At 41.0% G+C, this 19,556-nt stretch overlaps 1 protein-coding gene across 1 annotated transcript; it reads left to right on the top strand.

Moving 5' to 3' along the window:
• Nucleotides 1–6,633: 6,633 nt before the first annotated feature.
• Nucleotides 6,634–19,105, top strand: LOC128510015 (acidic mammalian chitinase-like). The gene is made up of 10 exons (XM_053481951.1): nt 6,634–6,674; nt 6,784–6,810; nt 6,901–7,105; nt 7,187–7,243; nt 7,338–7,503; nt 15,160–15,284; nt 17,262–17,385; nt 17,470–17,655; nt 17,753–17,869; nt 18,965–19,105. Exons 1-10 carry the CDS (start codon nt 6,647–6,649, stop codon nt 19,103–19,105), a joined length of 1,176 nt encoding a protein of 391 aa, XP_053337926.1. The 5' UTR covers nt 6,634–6,646.
• The last annotated feature ends 451 nt before the right edge of the window (nt 19,106–19,556 follow it).

Genomic DNA, 19,556 nt, shown 5'->3' with positions numbered 1-19,556 from the left:
CCCTTAAACAGGGTGAAAGAGTGGAAAAGACCTCCTCACTCACTTACTCATCTTCTATACCGCTTTATCATGTATTCAGGGTCGCAGGGACCTGGAGCCAATGCCACGAGGCTTAGGGCATGAGGCAGGGTAGACCCTGGACAGGGTGCCAATTCATCGCAAGGCACACACACATACACACACCATACGCAATTTCCCTTTACAGGAGCAACGGACACCTAACTATCTAAAGAACCCTTAAAGAAGCCCTTTTTGGAGCATTTGTTATGAAGAACTGTTATTTGAGTGTAAGTTTTTGCTGAGTGTTTTTCTTGTACATCAATCAGATTTCTCATGTTTGTAAATGAAATGAAGGCACCGACAGCATAAAAAACATACATGTGTCTGCTTACATTGTTGATAAAAAAAAAAGCAGTGGACATGCAGGCCATCATTAGGATATGGACATTAGTAACCTACTGTAGCTGATCAGAATATGAAAATGTATTTTTAGCTTTATCATTTACATTTATTTTTGCATGCATGCATGTGTTACACGAAGACATGAAAGATGTAAAAAAAAATGTAGGGATCTGAAGCACTAGTTATATTTTCGTTATTAACCACTTACTATATCAGTAGTCACGGTTGCATAATCCACACTCAGACAATGTAACAGTTTTTGTCTTTTCTTTGTCTGGCATGTAAAGAGTATTTTTCTGTACTCTTCTTTTGTCATATAATTTGAACTGTACGGACTTTTGTTTTGTTTCACCTATTACTTATAACAAGATTAAAATGTTATACCCTAATGCCAAGCCATTCAAAGTAAATTAAAAGTAAACAATATATGTATAGCTGTGTCTTGTTGACATACCGTCACAAAACACTTTACAGCCTAATATAATTCAGTGGTCAGGAATGTACATAGTCAGCTTGTATCCATTGGAGAACCAAACAGAACTCCAAAGATGTCAATATATATAAATTTTTGACATTGAATTAACTACTTTAGTTAATATTTTATGTCCCTGCATTCATTTGTAATTTACAAAAACTAAACTTTGCATGACAAGTTTGCCAAGGTTTTAAGAACGGCCACTTTTACAAAACAGGAAATGGGTGTTCACTATTTTTTACAATCTCTCATTCTAAAAAAAAGTACTACTGTTAGTACTACTGATTTTGTTTTGTATATGTTTTACAATTTTGTAAGGTTGAGTATCTTTGTTTGCACTGAATTGTACCTCTTTCATCGTCAGTGAAATATGCTCCCTGTTCTGTAAATTGAGTGAATCACAGATCAGATGAGAAATCCAACAAGTAAATCAGATCAAGATTAATAAAGATTAAGTTTTGTCTTAAAACGACTACAGCATATAACAATTTACTTATACCATTTTAGCGCTTTTTTCAGCAGTTAAAATATTATGTATTCCCAAGAAAAAAAAATTCTGTTTAGATTTTGACCAAGATGCACTTAATTTTACTAGGTTACTAACTAAATTTACTGTAAGTGCCATTAGTCAAACACAGGAAAGGTTTTTTTGTTTTTTGGGGGGGAGGGAGGGGGGTGTGAGGTGTGGGGGGGATTAGTTCAAGTATTAAAGAAATAGATCTTCTCATTTTGAGTTGTTGTTTAAAGATTATCATAGACTTCAATGTACGGACATCTATAGGAAGTTTATTTCCCCACCTAGGTGCCAGAACAGAAAAGAGTCTGTATGAATGTTTTCTTTAATCACTGAAAGAGGGTGGGATGAGGTGAACAGTGCTGGAGGATTGGAGGGAACGTGGTGCACTGTGTGGTGTGATAAGAGCTGAGAGGTAAGTGGGTACTGGGCCATTTTTAGGTTTGTAGGCAGCTACAGGAAGCCAGTGCAGGAAGCGGTAAAGTGGGGTGGTGTAGGAGAACTTGGGAAGGTTGAAAACAAGACGTGCAGCTGCATTCTGGATCAGCTGCAGAGGGCAAATGGTGGACAGAGTGAGTTGCAGTAGTTCAGTCTTGAAAAAACAAGGAACTGAACAAGCATTTAGGTAGCCTGTGAAGAAAGAACTGGATGGATTCTTTTGATCTTGTAAAAGAAGATATTGACAAGAGTGGGTAAGGGAGATCACAAGTTCTTGATCGGGGAATGAATCACCAGGGATGAACAGCATCCCAGTAAACAGTTTTACTCAGATTGAGGTTCAGCTGATGACCTGCCATCCAGGATGAGATATCTGCCAGACATGCTGAGATCCGGGTGGAAACCTGCGTGTCTGAGACGTTAAGGAGAGATAAATTGTGTGTTATCTGCATAACAATGGTTATAAGTATTGAAGGAGAACAGAAGAGGACCAAATACTGAGCCCTGTGGGACACCAGTATAGATTCTACATGGGGCAGATGTGGATCCCTTCCATGTCACCTCATATGACCTTTATTTCTCCCTGTGCTTGGTGGGTTCCCTCCGGGTACTCTGGGTTTCTTTTAACAGTCCAAAGACATGCACGTTAGACTACCTGGCATTCCCAAATTGCCTGCTAATGAGTGTGTGAGTGGCCTGCAATGGATTTGCACCCTGTCCAGGTGGTACCCTGCCTCGTGCCCTAAGTCTCCTGGGATGGGCTTCAGGCCTCCCACGACCCTAAATACAGGAAGAAGTGGTATATACAAGGAGTGAGTGAGTGGTGCAGGTGTTTGTTTTACATTGACCAAGTAGCTTATTAGTAGTTTATTTTAAATTAGATCATTATATCTGGCCCATAACTGTTTATAACCACTTTTACCTAACATTTTGATTTAACTTATGGTGCAGGTTAAACTTTGAGGAGATAGCTAAAAAAAATTTGATGCATGTACAGTATGCTGTCAAAACTCGTGGATTATAATCTGACATATAACTGCTCATAACCTCCCTTCTACTCAACATTTTGATTTCATTTATAGTGCAGGATTAAAGCTGGAAGTTCATGCTGGAAGTTATTATGAAGTCCAATTTGTTATTAGAGGCTCAGGTAAGATGTACTGTAGGAAATTCCAGTCCTGACTATATGGAAATTCTGTCTAGACAGTTTTGCATGATGCTGTGACAAACCTGTCTGGACAGATATAGAGAAAGAGAAAGAAAAAGAAAATTTTCAGAGACTAGTTTTGGGTCTTTCAATGTAGGAAACGTAAAGATATCAAGACTGTTGTGTGTATTTATAATGACAGTTAAATAAAATCAGGTACATTATACAGTACATGGCAGCAAGTCACAGTCAGTTATAGAAATTTATGTATTAGAGAGCTAGAAGACTGAGTCAGAGAATCTCTAATCTCCAGGTTTTGTGGAGTGCTTTTGCAGTGGCTCATCGATGTGTATGGTGTGTCACTAACCCATCTGGTTCAACACCTGTTTTCAATTCAATTCAATTACATTTTACAGTATTTTTAGCATTGAATAGTATGAAACTGCATAGTAACAAATTGTACAGAGTGCTCAGGCTAACCTCATTCATTTACATTTACATTTAGGTATTTGGCAAATGCTCTTATCCCGAGCGACAAAAAATTCCAGCCCTGACTATGACTGGAAAGGACTGCTGAAAATCAAGTTGACAGAGGCAGCAGGATCCTCTACATGTTCTACTGGTAACATTCCGGTGCTGTAATTCACGTGGATATTACTCTGACATGTACCACTTACCTTAACACTGTAGCAGACCAGGGACATCCCTTTATAACAATCCTATTCCCTTACAAGAATAATGCACCCTGTCACACTGTATAGATTGTTCAGGAATGGTTTAAAAGAGCTTAAGTTGTTGACTTGGTCTACAGTATACAGTAAATTGCAGACAATTTCTGTTTATATAAACAACTATTTTTTTCTTCTTTTTCATCTTTTCTGTCTTTTATGCCCAAATGAGGAAAATCATGTGGAGGCTTGTTGGACATCTCATACTAAAAATAACAGGGGAATGAGATACCTATACTCAGTTACTTGAGCATTGTCCTATACGAACATGCAAATCATATTATGACAGGTTTACTTGTGGGAAGAAAGGTGAACACAGGCAGTATATATGAATAAATGTTTATTTTTATAATCATTGTGAATTAAACTTAAACTTTGTTTTTAGCACACATACACATACATGGAATTCTGTTAGTGGATTTCTCTCTTTTCTCCATGCTTGCTTTTATTTATTTTTTTACTGCTATACTTGCTCACTCCAAACATTAAACCACTAATTAGAAAGATTCTTTCTGTGTGTTCTGTCCCACTCATCAAACCCTTGCTACCTACAGACTTGCTCAGTACAATCTAGGACAGGACAGAGGTTAGCACGGCCATGGTAGATGGTTGTCTTGTGGGCATGTAAATGTAGCACCACTCAGAATACCAGAAAAAAGAGCCACTTTTTTACTGCACAAAAATGTATATAATTTATTACTTAGTTTAGGACCATAAACTTTTTCTAATCTCTTACCCCTCATACTAAATATACTCACTCAGTCACTTATCTTCTATACTGCTTTATCCCTGTATTCAGGGTTGCAGGGATCTGGAGCCTATCCCAGGAGACTTAGGGCATGAGGCAGGGCACACCCTGGACATGGTGCCAATCCTGCACATGAATAAAAATACAAATAACATATTATATATGATGTCTCCAAATCAAGAAATATTCATCTTCCATTGCTTAAGCTTTTCAGCTTCCTGTTTCAATCTTTATGATTATAACTAAAGGAAGAAAGTTTATGGCAACGTCCTATAAACCAATATTCTGCCTTATGAAAACAATTCCAATACATGAGATTTCTTTAAAAACTAGTTATATCAATAGTATTTAGAGATCTAGTCTTTAAAAAAAAATTCTAGTGCATTCGTGTAGCAGGGAATTATATGTAAAATGAATATGGTTAGTTTTTACTTTCACAGTTGTGTATCTTGTTCTGAATATACACCGATCAGCAATACCATTATGACCTTTTACTTAATATTTACTAGGTCCCCACTTTTGGCACCAAAACAGTGATTAACTGTGTGTTTTGACACCTTTCTACTAAAACTTGAGCTACAGTAGCTCTTCTAATTAATTAAACTAACTATTCGACTCTTTGATCCACGCTAATTTTTTTCTGCTTTAAACACATCAGCTTTAGAAAAAAATTTAACTTGCTGCCTAATATATCCAACTGTTGGGAACTTTTTCAGAGACCAGGAGACGTTGGGATATCATTCAAGCAGAAGTTACTCTTTATTGAGAACTCGCCGAGCGTCGCTGTAGTCATCCAAGTCTGACTGAAAACTCAGCTCTGGAGAGTTTATACTTTACAAGAGGGAGGGATACAAAGAGGTGGAGACAACCTAAACAAAGCATAGTCTAGTACAGGAGTCAGCCTGGTAACGGAAGTTCCCCAGCCCTGATCTTATCAGCATAACAGTGGCTTTCAAATGCATAGGTGCTAATCTAATCAGCCTGACAGTATCACCCACCCCTTTACATTCTCATAAAGACAAAGGCATAGCCTGGCCTTGAGATTAGCATTCATATTGACTTTGGGACCCTACCCAGTGGTCAGGAAGTACATAAAGACAAAAGGTTAATGTCTCTGACACCTGGGGTACCAGACTTGATCTTCTTAGAATGTCACCAACTTTACCTTAAAATGTAAAACCCAAGGTACATAACTTGTTCAGTTTATATACTATTATGTTGGAAGCTAGATTTAACATTTTATGAATTTGTAATCCTACACAACCAACTTCCAAGTACCATTGTAACAAGATATTGTTACCATAGTCACTGTGGTAATTTTGCACTTTAAAGATGGGCAATATCACCGCAGCCCATCACTCTATTTCACACTCCAGGCCCACACTATACTGCCGCAGCCTGCACATTGCACATTCCATACATAATACAGTTTATTTATACAGTTCTTACTTTTTTTGTTTTACATTTTTACATTCTTTACATACAGTATTACTACATTATACTTTATTTTATACTTTATTTCATTTGATTGTAACAAATGGTGGTAAATTTTATATTTTTTATTCTACCTGTTAGCATTTCTGCCTCTTTACTTTTTTTCTTTTTCTTTTTAAGTTCACAAAAAACTTTGTAAGAATTTTACTGTGTATCTTACAGTGTATGGTTGTGTATGTGACAAATAAAAAATTTGAATTTGAATCTGAATTAACTGTTCAATAATTTGTATAAATTTATGGTAAAAATTCTAAAGCGTTCTAAATCAAAACAAACAAACAAACCAGACCAAGGCTTTACAGATCATACTAGATATTCTGTTAGAATACCTCAGAATGGAAATATTGACAAAAAAGAAAAGATTGTAAAAGTTAATTTGCAGACTTCTCACACAACCGCTGTTGACCCTTTTTAACCAACATAACACTAAATGTGTGAAAAGTGTAAGTCATCATTTGTCAGTAACTAATCTTTTGTAAAAACATAAAAGGTCACATAAAAATGTTAGACCACGTGACAGTACTTTAGAGTGGAGTACATGTAAAACAATGCTACTCATTGTCACAAGGTCACCCGCATATGTTGAAGGTGGAAACCAGGGGGAATTGGTTATGCAAATTATGCAAATAGGTTAGGTTAATAAGACAATATACCAGTTTTGTGCTTTCACTGGAAAGCTAGCCGGTACAAAACTGTATCAATGATGACTAGATTCATTCTACTCACTGGTAAATAATTTTTATCTTGTTACTCATTCATTAAGTTTTTGGCTGTTGATGTTATCTGATATTTGTGGGCTATGTGTTTGAACACTGCACCATTTCTTTACATTTTCAGGCCTCTGTCTATTATTTAATCCTCTTGGTGAGTTTTCTTTATTCATTATTTTAGAAATAACTGACATGTTTTTAACTTATCCAAACAATATAATAAAGCATTTGATTTAAAATTTAGGCTATGCCTATCAGCTTATATGCTATTTTACCAACTGGGCTCAGGACAGACCTGATCCTGTGAAGTATGACCCTTCTAACATCGATCCTTTTCTGTGCACACATCTGATCTACGCATTTGCCAGCATTAACTCTACTAATCAGCTAGCCACCTCCAAGTTAAGTGATGAAACCCTATATAAATCCTTCAATAATCTGAAGCAAAGGTAAGGTTTTCTTCTGTTGGTTAAATGATTTTCTACTCAGGGTTAAAAAATTATATTCTAATAATAATAATTAATTATTAGTAATCCAAACTTGAAAACACTGTTGGCTGTTGGAGGATGGAACTTTGGCACAGCACGGTAGGTTTTTTTTTAAACGTCTTTAAACTTTGTTAAAATTTAATGTCAGCAAAAGTAAAAGACTAAAATGACATGCTGCATTCTCTGTATCCAGATTCTCTTCTATGGTGTCCACTCAAGCAAACAGAAATACATTCATCAAGTCATCCATCAGCTTTCTCAGAAAGTATGGATTTGATGGATTGGATCTAGACTGGGAATATCCTGGATCCAACGGTAGTCCTTTAAATGACAAACAAAATTTTACTTTGCTCTGTCAGGTCAGTACATTGCAGCTTTATGTAGTTTTTATTCTGTATATTGCCATCACACAGTGTTCTGTGGGCAGCAAATTGTTTCAAGATATTCACCTTAAATTCTGAACCCCACCAAATGTTTGGGAACAAAATAGCCAAAAATTTAATTAAATTATAATATATATTTAATATATATATAATTTAATAAAATTTTTGGCTATTTTGTTTCCAAACATTTGGTGGGGTTCAGAATTTAAGGTGAATATCTTGAAACAATTTTATATATATATAATTTAATTAAATTTAATATATATTAAATTTAATATATATTAAATTTTTGGCTATTTTGTTCCCAAACATTTGGTGGGGTTCAGAATTTAAGGTGAATATCTTGAAACAATTTGCTGAATATTTAATTAAATTATATATATATATATATATATATATATATATATATATATATATATATATATATATATATATATATATATAATTTAATTACAGTTTTGGCTATTTTGTTCCCTAACATTTGGTGGGGTTCAGAATTTAAGGTGAATATCTTGAAACAATTTGCTGATTACTATAACTAACCATACAAAATGATTGCAAAATATGTAAAATTTAATTTAAAATAAACAAAATGTTTTATTAACAAAATATAAGCTTAATTAAATTAACTTGGAGCCATCAGAACAAAATGCATTTAAACTTGCAACTGTCAAAACTATCATTGATCCTTTCCATGGCTTTCATCTGAAAAAGATTACAAGAGGTGAGTAAATTGCATAACTACGCTCCAGTATCTCTCTCTCTCGCTCTCTCTCTCTCTGTCTCTCTTACACACACACACACACACACACACACACACACACACACAAATCATCAAATAACTATTATGGCATTTAAAAAAATAAATTTTTGCACCCAAGCATGTAGGTGGAGCCACAAAGTCTAATAAAAAACAAAAATCCCTCTTGACAGCCTTAGGGTCTTGGGCAACCACTCAGAGCGGACCTCGCTGTTTATCATCTCACACAACAGTCGTTCTGGGTCTGCCCTGGTTAATCCGCCACAACCTGCAGATCGATTGGGCCAGGAGCTCAATTTCTGCCTGAAGCCCATCATGTTTCATGACCTGCTTACGAGCCCGTGGATCATTCGCCCATCCTCCTCTCCAGTGGGTGGGTTCTTCTTCAAGAAGAACTGATTAATGCAGTTCCTGCAGTTTTTCAGGTCCTGATTAACGATGTTCTAAGGGACTTCCTCAATTCTTTAGTGTTCGTTTACCTAGATGACATTATGATCTTTTCATGGGACCTGGAAGAACACAAAAACCACATTCGGTAGGTGCTGCAGAGACTGCTAGAAAGTGTTTTTCCTGTTCGTCAAAGCTGAGAAATTCGAGTTCCACACTGCGAGTTCCTTAGGTTTATTATCCGTTCAAAAGGCAACAAGATGGATCCCACCAAGCTCCAAGCCATCTGAAGCTTGCCCACTCTCACCTCACGGCAGGAACTTCAAAGGTTCCTGGGCTTCACTAACTTTTACCGCCGCTTCATACGGGGTTACAGCTCTATAGCTGCTCCCTTAACGACATTATCTCTCCCAAGAACCACTTTCACTGGGACCTAGAGAGCCTTTACTGAACTCAAGAAACGATTCAAGTCGCCCCTATCCTAACCATTCCGGACCTGTCAAGCGAGTTCATCATGAAGGTGGATGCCTCCAGCACGGAGGTAGGGGGCGTCCTTTCCCAAAGAGCCACACATGAAAACAAGCTGCACCCATGCTCCTTCTTCTTGCACCGCCTAACTCCCGCTGAAAGCAACTATGGCATTTGCGATTGAGAGCTTCTGGCCACAGAAGGAAGGAATGGAGACACTGGTTAGAGGGGACAGAGGTTCCCTCCCTTGTCTGGACTGATGACAAAAACCTTGAATACGGAGCACTTAGAGGCTTAATACCTGCCAGGCTCAATGGTCTCTTTACTTAAGAAGATTCAACTTCACCCTCTCCTTTTGCCCAGGATCCAAGAACTCCAAACCAGTCGCTGTCTTAAGACAATTTACGGCCACTCATGACACCCATGCCGATGACACAATTCTGCCTCTACCCTCCTTGCTCGCTGTCGCTGAACTCGACATCGAGACCAAGGTTAAGTGAGCATTGATCTACGAGCCGGGGCCTAGCAACGTTCCCACTAAACGCCTCTTTGTTTTTCTCTCCCTGCATCCTTAGGTCCTGGAGTGGGCCCACAGCTCTAAACTCTCCTGTCACCCTGGCACACCACTGGCCGCCCACTTCGTACCCTGCCATGGCTGCCATCCACCAAGGAGAACGCTGAACTCATAACCAAGCATATCTTCAAGCTCCATGGTCTCCCAAAGGACATCGTCTCGGACCAGGGCCCACAATTCACCTCCCAATTCTGGAAAGCCTTTTGCAAACTGATTGGGGCCACTCCCAGTCTGTCCTCAGGGTTTCACCCCCAACCAAATAGTCAAACCAAGAGAAAGAACCAGTCCCTTGAAGTCCATGACCTCCTGGTACACTAGTTCCAGCCCTGGGTATAGTACAGGTCCTCTCATGCTGTTTGGGGTAATCGTGTGTCATCAGCATACCAGTGAAAACAACGCTGTCCAGAGAAAGTATGTAAAGAGAAAAAGCAGTGAACCTAAAAGTAAACTCTGTGGATTGCCAAATTCCACTTGAGAACATGCACAATAGTCACCATTTAAATTTACAAACTGATAACAATCTGTGAAGGAGAGTACTGTGATCAATGGTGTTAAAAGCTGCACTGAGGTTGAGTAAAAAGCATAGTGATGCAACCATGATCAGGGGCCAATAGGAGGTCATTTATTACTTTAACAAGTGCGGTCTCTGTGCTGCAATCAAGCATGATTTTGTGATAGACATCATTTCATGGGCTCAGGAACACTTCTAAAAATCAGTGCCTGGGAACAGGATTTTTCATGCCTGTCATGAACTAACCGGGTAAAACAGAAGACTTAGCAGTTAGCCCGTGTAGCGTGGATGGTGAACCCAAACGCGAAAGTAGCGCGAGTAGGCAGGATAACACGTAATATTTTTAGAACTCCCTCAGAGCGAAAGCAAGGATTTACACAAATAAACCCACCTTCTAAACACACACTCATCAGGAAGAAAGACCCAAAATAGGTGAGTACTCACAGAATTGAAGCGAAGCGTCGGAACCAGCATAGGCAACTCAATGACTGAGTGATGTGATGCGCCATTTAGTCTCCTTTTATGCTTCCTAAATCGTGACCGCACTACTTCCGGGTCCTAGTGCCGGTCGCGGCGCGAGTGCGCATGACAGTACCCCCCTGTCCAGGACCGACTCCCGACGGTCCTGGTGTGAAGGATACCCGATGACGGTAGTCTCTGATGAGCTTGGGGTCGAGAATAAACTGGGCCGGAATCCAAGTCCGCGCCTCGGAGCCGTAACCTTCCCAGTCGACCAAGTACTAAACGCCCCTGCCCCGAGAGCCTGCATCGAGGATCCGACATACGGTGTAGGCGGGACCACCGTCGATGATCCGGGGAGGAGGAGCCAGGGGGGGTGGGTCTTACCATGGGAGAGGTAGTGAATGGTTTAAGTTGTGAGGGTGGAATACCGGGTGGATCAGAAGCGCCGCAGGCAGCTGGAGCCGGTAGATGACAGGGTTTATGCGGAGGGTGATACAACAAGGGCCGATGAAACGAGGTGAGAGTTTTCGTGATTCCGTGTGGAGGTTTCTGGTGGAAAGCCATACCTTATCACCTACATTGTACAATTGTCCCGGTGGGTGTCAACGACGATGCTGGGTGGTGTAGCAGGTGTTAGCTTGCTGGATAGCTCGGTTTGCTTGATTCCTCCTGTCGACACCTGCGGACCAACTGTTGGGCTGACGGTACATCAACCTCCGGTTCTTGGTGCTCGAACATCGAAGGTCTGAAACCATGGCATACCTCAAATGGGCTCAGATTTGTGTCAGATGAGGTGTGGAGATTGTGGGAGAGTTCTGCCCAGATAAGGTAGCGAGCCCAGGAGCACTGGCGATCAGTGATGAAGCATCTTAGGTAGTGCTCCAGTTGTTGGTTGGTCCGCTCTGTCTGACCGTTAGTCTGCGGGTGGTATCCTGATGACAGAATGCAGGTGGAATTGATCAGACGGCGGAAGGCCTTCCAGAACCGCGCTGTGGTCCCCCTGTCCGAGACGATGTCCTTTGGGAACCCATGCATGCGGACTACATGCTCTAGTATCAGCTCGGCTGTCTTTTTGGCTGATTAGAGTCCGGCGAGGGCCACCAGGTGCACGGCCTTAAAGAATTGATCAACGATGGTTAAGATGGTATTTTTTTCCCTCTGAGACCGGCGGGCCCGTGATGAAATCTCTGGCAATGTGCGTCCAGGGCCGATGGGGAACCGGGAGTGGCTGGTGCTCCCCTGGTGTCGGCTGGTTGGTGTCCTTGGCCCTGGCGCACACAGGGCATGCCTGGACGAACTCATTGACATCCTTTGCAATGGAGGGCCACCAGAACTCACGCTGGATGAATTTTAGTGTACGGTGCATGCCCGGATGTCCTGAGAGAGGCGACGAGTGACCCCACTGAAGGATCTCTGCTCTCAGGGGGCTGGGCACATAGAGTCGTCCAGGTGTCACACCTGCCAGTTCAGTCTCCGCGGCATGTGCCTGCCGAACCCTAGTCTCCAAATCCCAGCGGAGTGGTGCGATGATTCGTGTTGGTGGAATAAAAGGTGCGGGGTTTGCCTGGGGGGTGTCTTCCTCGTGCTGATGGGAGAGGGCATCGGCCTTGGTGTTTTTGAACCTTGGGCGGTATGAGAGGTGGAAGTTGTAGTGTTCAAAGAACAAGGCCCATGCGCCTGTCTTGAGTTAAGCTGTTTTAGATTTCTGATGGTGATCAGGTTTTGGTGATCAGTCCAGATGATGAACGGCTCACTGACGCCCTGAAGCCAGTGATGCCATTCCTCCAAAGCCCACTTTATGGCCAGCAGCTCGCGGTCCCCTACCCCATATCGCTGCTGGGTGGGATCAAACTTTTTGAAGAAGAAACTACATGGGTGTAGTTCCTTGTCTGGACCTCGCTGGAAGAGAACAGCCCCAGCGCCCACATCTGAGGCGTCCACCTCCACAACAAAAGGTTTGCTGGCATCTGGATGAAAAAGAATGGGTGCAGTGGTGAAGTGGCGACATAATTCGTTGAAGGCGGAGATGGCAGCAGGACTGAGGGTAACGCTGAGATGATGGGCGAGTCAGGGCGGTTAGGGGTGCTGCAACCATACTGTAGTCCCGGATAAAGCGACAGTAGAAGTTTGCAAACCTGAGAAACCGTTGAAGCTCCAATGACGCACAGCTTCCAGTTTCTGCGGGTCCATGGCCACACCCTGGGGCGGGATGACAAAACCCGGGAAAGTGGTGGAGCTCGTAAAAGGTGCAATTTCCCAACTTACAGTACAGCTAATGGGCGAGCAATCTCTTTAGGACCGCCCTGACATGTTGGACATGTTCTTCAACTGTGCGGGAGTAAATAAGAATGTCGTCTAAGTAAATGAATGCCCACCGGCCTAGCATGTCCCCGAGAACATCGTTTATAAACTGTTGGAATACGGCGGGGGCATTGCACTGTCCAAAGGGAATGACGAGACTTTCGTAGTGTTCGGTGGGGGTGATAAAGGCCGTCTTCCTCTCATCACCATCTCTGATGCGCACCAAGTTGTAGGCGCTTCGGAGGTCCAACTTCGTGAAAATGGTGGCACCAGAGAGAGCGTCCAGGGTTGAGTTGATAAGAGGCAGTGGGTGTCGGTTTTTGATGGTGATGTTATTGAGCCCCTGATAGTCGACACAGGGACGAAGTTCACTGCCTTTTTTCTTCACGAAGAAGAACCCCGCGGTGGCAGGTGAGGAGGAGGGCCTGATAGTGCCTTGGCGGAGAGCGTTGGATACGTACTCCTCCATTGCCTGCGTCTCTGTGGGTGACAGTGAGTAGAGGTGGCCGCAGGGTCTATTGCCAGATCGTAAGGGCGGTGGGGAGGTAGATGCGTGGCGCGGCATTTGCAAAAGACCTTAGCCGGGTCCCGATAGGTGGCAGGGATGGCGTTATTGTCGACATCGGGGGGCCTCATTGGGGGTGCAATTGTACCGTGAGACGGGAGAAGTTGGTCGTGGTGGAGGAGAGTTGTAGAAGGCCCGGTGAGCTGCTCTCATTTCTCACCGGGCCTGGGCGTTTCCCGGCCAGAGAGGGCAGATGGCACAGAGCCCCTCTCAGTGCCGTCGCTCCAGTTCAGCAGCGGTCAAGGAGGAGCGTCCTAATTGCATGGGTTCCCCGGCTCCCGTGTCAACCATGGCAGAAGGTGGCGATCCGACAGGGCCGGTGACTGTGGGGGCGAATGTCGGTTGGGCTTCAGGAGTCGTGACACAGGGAGAGGAAGTGGAGGAGTGGGATGTGGGATGGTATGGCGATGGTACAGCAGGCGGCAGGGTTCAAGGGGCTGGCCTCAGATGAGGGAGCAGACGCTGGTCGTTTCAAAGTGCTAGTTGAATTAGACCTTCCAGCATCGCTGGCAGCTCTCGTCCGGCGAGTTCGTCCTTAATCCGGGAAGCCAGACCCTCGTAGTAGGTCGTCCGGAGGGCGGAGTCTTCCCAGGTGGTCTGCACTGCGAGGGTACGGAAGTCGGCAGTGTAGCGGCTAACAGACGACCCCCCCAGCCGCAGATGATAGAGCTTGGAGTCGGTCTCCACCTCACCGGCAGGGTGTTCAAAAGTGAGCTTCAGTTAGCGGGTGAATTCATTGCAGGAATGCGCGATGTCAGAGTCTGAGCGCAGAACCGCCGGGGCCCACTCAGCTGCCTGCCCGGATAGCAACGAGACAAGAAGGGCGATACGCAACCGGTCCGTGGAGTATTTGGTGGAATTGAACTCAAACACAAGATTTGCGGTTAAAAAAAAACATACTACTTCCGGGTCCTAGTGCCGGTCGCTGCGCGAGTGCGCATGACAATGCTGTTCTAACATTTAAAAAGATAAAGCTCTATTTTGCAAAGAAAAAGCAATATATAAACCTGATCCTGAAATGCCACTGTTTTCTCCGCACCGAAACTCATTTAAAATGTTAAAACACTTCTGTGGTCAGTCAAATTCAAATTTGACATTCCTTTTAGAAACCATGCGTGTCACTCTTTTCAGACTAAAAGTGAGACCTTCTAACTTATCAGGGTGGAATTTAAAAGATTGCAGCTCTGATGGTATGGGGTGCATACTGTAAGTGCCTGTGGAATGGGCAGCTTGCACATCTGGAAAGGCACGATCAATACTGAAAGATATATCCAGTATTTGAAGCAGCATATGCTGCTGTCCATCTTTTTCAGGAAAGGCCTCGGATATTTCAGCAAGACAATGCTAAACCACATACAGAATCTGTGAACAGATTTGCAAATTATTGTGAATCTGTATTGGATCTGTGTCATCTGTGAATTGTGTATGTGAATCTGTGTCATAGATTTAAATACAGAATCTATGACACAGATTTGCAAATTATTGAATTATTAGTTTTTATGTAGATTTTGCACAGCTTCCTAACTTTTTTAGAATTTGAGTTGTACCTTTGTATCTTATATAGTTAAAAATAATGTTAATAAATGAATAATTGTACCCTGTAGGAGCTTCAACAGGCCTATAAGAATGAAAGTATGGTTACAGGACGTCCCCGGCTTATGATCACAGCTGCAGTGGGTGCTGGGAAATCAACAATAGATGCTGGATATGAAATTCCTAAGATTGCCAAGTAGGTTATGTTAGATAAATTGGCCATACAACTATTATTTAAGCCTTGATAAATAAAAGCATACAATTGTATTAGAGGGTTTATTGTCTTCCACACGTGACTGTATAATGGCACTGAGCCAATATTATATTATAATAAATATATTATATTTTATTATATATATAATTTTAAACGATATTATGGAATGGCTAAGAGGCAAATATTTTAATAAATGTACTAATTTGGATTATCATCATTTCATAATTAGATATATTAAATTAATCTTTAAAAAGATTTTAAGATATATAATTAATTGATATTCCATGTGGCCAAAATGTGTGCAAACTTGAACAGTTTATATTTTACATTACATTTACAGTGTATCCGGAAAGTATTCACAGCGCATCACTTTTTCCACATTTTGTTATGTCACAGCCTTATTCCAAAATTAATTAAATTCCATTTTTTCTCAGAATCCTACACACAACACGCCATAATGACAACGTGAAAAAAGTTTACTTAAGGTTTTTGCAAATTTATTTAAAAATAAAAAACTGAGAGATCACATGTACATAAGTATTCACAGCCTTTGCTCAATACTTTGTCGATGTACCTTTGGCAGCAATTATAGCCTCAAGTCTTTTTAAATATAATGCCACAAGCTTGGCATACCTATCCATGGCAGTTTCGCCCATTCCTCTTTGTGGCACCTCTCAAGCTCCATCAGGTTGGATGGGAAGCATTAGTGCATAGCCATTTTAAGATCTCTCCAGAGATGTTTAATTGGATTTAAGTCTGGGCTCCGGCTGGGCCAGTCAAAGACATTCACAGAGTTTCTCCTTTGATATCTTGACTGTGTGCTTAGGGTCGTTTTCCTGCTGAAAGATGAGCCATCAGTCTGAGGTCAAGAACGCTCTGGAACAGGTTTTTATCCAGGATGTTTCTGTACATTGCTGCAGTCATCTTTTCCTTTATCCTGACTAGTTTTCCAGTTCCTGCTGCTGAAAAACATCCCCACAGCATGATGCTGCCACCATCATGCTTCACTGTAGGGATGGTATTGGTCGTGTGATGAGCGGTGCCTGGTTTCCTTCAAATGTGACGCCTGGCATTCACACCAAAGAGTTTAATCTTTGTCTCTTCAGAACAGAGAACTTTGTTTTTTATGGTCTGAGAGTCCTTCAAGTGCCATTTGGCAAACTCCAGGTGGGCTGCCATGCGCCATTTACTAAGGAGTGGCTTCCATCTGGCAACTCTACCATATAGGCCTGATTGGTGGATGGCTGCAGAAATGGTTGTCCTTCTAGAAGATTCTCCTCTCTCCACAGAGGACCTCTGGAGCTCTGACAGAGTGACCATCAGGTTCTTAGTCACCTCCCTGACTAAGGTCCTTCTCCCCAGATTACTCAGTTTAGATGGCCGGCCAGCTCTAGGAAAAGTCCTGGTGGTTTTGAACCTTTCTCATGTTGTCATTATGGGTGTTGTGTCTAGAATTCTGAAAAACTGACGGTGACATAACAAAATGTGGAAAACGTGATGCACTGTGAATACTTTCTGGATGCATTGTATATGCATTTGTTAAACATCACATTTCAGATTCAGTCTTTCTTTTCCTTTTATAATAACTTCCGCTCTTTTAGGAAAGATGTCCACTGGATTGTAAAACATAGCTGTTGGGATTTGCCCAGTCAACCACAAGGGCATTAATGAATTTGGGCCTGAGCGGGCCTTTTTATTTCTACTGCAACAGCTTGACTTTGTAAAGCTGGATTTGTGCACAGGGGAATTTGGAACAGTTCTGGGTCCTTTAACCATAGTGAAGCAATGTCATAATGTTTTTTTTTTTTTTTGTAGCAACAGTTTCGGGAAGACGTACTGTATATAGAGTTGTGTAAAAGTCCATTGTCCACATACTTTTGGACTTCTATCCTAATAAATTTAATAGAAGGGATAAGATTTACAATGTAATTGAACTGGTTTATTTTATTAAACATACAGGTACCTGGACTTCATTAGTGTGATGACCTACGACTTTCATGGGTCTTGGGAAAGTATGACTGGACACAACAGTCCTCTATATCAATCATCTAAGGAAACAGGAGCTCAAACCTACCTTAACAGTGTAAAGATAAATGTTTTAAAACTTTACTTATACCTAAGCTTGGCAATCAAAGATGGACTGCAAGAGTTGTTTTGGATTTTACAGAACTATTCAATGAAATACTGGAAGAATCAGGGTGCTCCAGTGGAGAAGCTGAGGATGGGTTTTGCTACATATGGCAGAACGTTTAAACTGTCATCATCGGCAGTGAGTGGCCTGGGAGCGCAGTCCAGTGGCCCTGGTACTGCTGGCAACTATACCAGAAAGGCAGGCATGTTGGCTTATTATGAGGTTTGTACACAGCTTAGGTAAGACACTTTCATTTTACTGTTTTAAAAGACCTTGAGCTAGGTCAATAAAATGGCAGTGAATTATTATTTCCCCTCAGATCTGCAGCTTCCTTCAAGGAACCAGCATTCAGTGGATTCAGGATCAAAAAGTACCCTATGCCACAAAGGGGGATCAGTGGGTTGGCTTTGATACCAAGGAGAGCTTTGACACAAAAGTAAAGTAGTAAATACATGTACACTTAAAGAAATTTGCACAGACAATATTTTGTTGGATCACCTTTTGCTTTGATTTATACCCCTTAAACTTCTCCACATTTTATTATACTTCACAATTATGTGCTACTTTGTGCTTGTCTAACACATAAAATACCAAAAAAATACACTTACATTTGTGGTTGTAACAAAATGTGAAAATGTATAAGAGATATGAATGCTTTTGCGATTTTAATATTATTTTAACAATCTTATGCAACATCACACAATGTACTACCATTTAGAGTTACAATAATTTTGGTTGCAACCTTGTATTGCAAACAGGAGAGCACGAATTTAAACTAAAAAATTTTAACTCTAAAAAGTTTTAAATTTTCCCATAACCACTTTTTAAACATTTGAACCTTACTTGGCAGTATCATACTGGAATATGCCAGTGTCATCATGAAAGAAAAACCATATTGATCTGATCACCAAGCCATTCATTGCAATTAGGTCGTCAGCTAACTTCATTTTATTGCCAACGTAATTGTGTGTGTGTGGAAATGCTCTTACTGTCACTATAAGGCCTACAGGAGAAAAAAAAAAGTTATATCTTTTTCATGACCAGCTTCTGACATTGTTTAACTTACAATTAAAATAATGCTTGACAGCTTAAACATTAATCCAATTATCCAATTTAAATATTTTAAATATTTATTTAAATCTTTTTATGTATTTGCTTATTTAAATCCAAAAGCAAGTTTTTGTACCAGTCACTGTATTTCCACATCAACTTTCACGAGTTACAATCAAGAACCTGCATACACCCACACACATACAGAATATTGTTATATTGTTGACTTTTTTATGACTTAACCTCTTCTTACAACTAAAAACTGCAGCAACTGCAACTCCTTTGCAAAATGTCCCTTTGTGCCACCTCATGGTCATTTCACAAATGACTTTGAAATAAGACTGATTTATTTTGGCTGCTGTCATTTTGCAGTAATAGGCATTTTGGTTGACTTTGAAATTGGACGTTGGAAGTTTCAAGTTGAAAAATTTAAATTGAGCAAGATAATACCATAATAAATGTGCAAATCCTTTTGTTTTAGGTGACCTATCTAAAAAATAATAGTTTTGGAGGGGCCTTTGTGTGGGCTCTTGATCTGGATGATTTTACTGGACAGTTCTGTGGACTGGGAAAAAACCCTCTCATCAATGAGCTTAAGAAACAGTTAAGAAGTAGTATTTAAATAAAGTATTTGCACTATTGCCTTTTTAATACTTTTAATAATACAGTTAAACCTTGGATTGTGAGCATAATTTGTTCCAGGAAGTGTGCTTGCATTGCGAAACACTCAAATACTGTAACAAAGTAAATTTCCCCAATATTCATATAACAATAATTAACACAAAATAAAAGTAAACATAATATAAATTAACCTGCACCTGTCCTTTGAAACAATTCAGACAGAGCAGTGTTTCTGTTAACGTGCCTGTTTGAGTGCGCACACATGTATTTGTGTGTGTGTGAAGCTGAAGTGAAGGAGGGGTATCTCTGAAACCGGATGGGACGATTATCATCGTTATTATCATTATTATGCAGCGCGCAAAAGGGAAGAACCATTGGCTTAGTTGTGATCACGTGACGCTCGGCAGACAATGCGCATGCATACAGTACTACTCATATATCAAGCCCTCACT

The sequence above is a fragment of the Clarias gariepinus genome, chromosome 22 (assembly GCF_024256425.1).
Source record: "Clarias gariepinus isolate MV-2021 ecotype Netherlands chromosome 22, CGAR_prim_01v2, whole genome shotgun sequence".
Classification (NCBI taxonomy): domain Eukaryota; kingdom Metazoa; phylum Chordata; class Actinopteri; order Siluriformes; family Clariidae; genus Clarias; species Clarias gariepinus.
Note: the sequence above shows the minus strand (reverse complement) of the source record. Positions and strands in the feature narration are given on the sequence as shown.

Bases quoted from the DNA above. Each gene is read 5' to 3' on its own strand.
- LOC128510015 (XM_053481951.1), top strand. From the start codon at position 6,647: ATGATGACTAGATTCATTCTACTCACTG. The intron at 7,106-7,186 runs GTAAGGTTTTCT...ATTAATTATTAG, and splicing joins TTCAATAATCTGAAGCAAAG to TAATCCAAACTTGAAAACAC. The intron at 15,285-17,261 runs GTAGGTTATGTT...TTAAACATACAG, and splicing joins GAAATTCCTAAGATTGCCAA to GTACCTGGACTTCATTAGTG.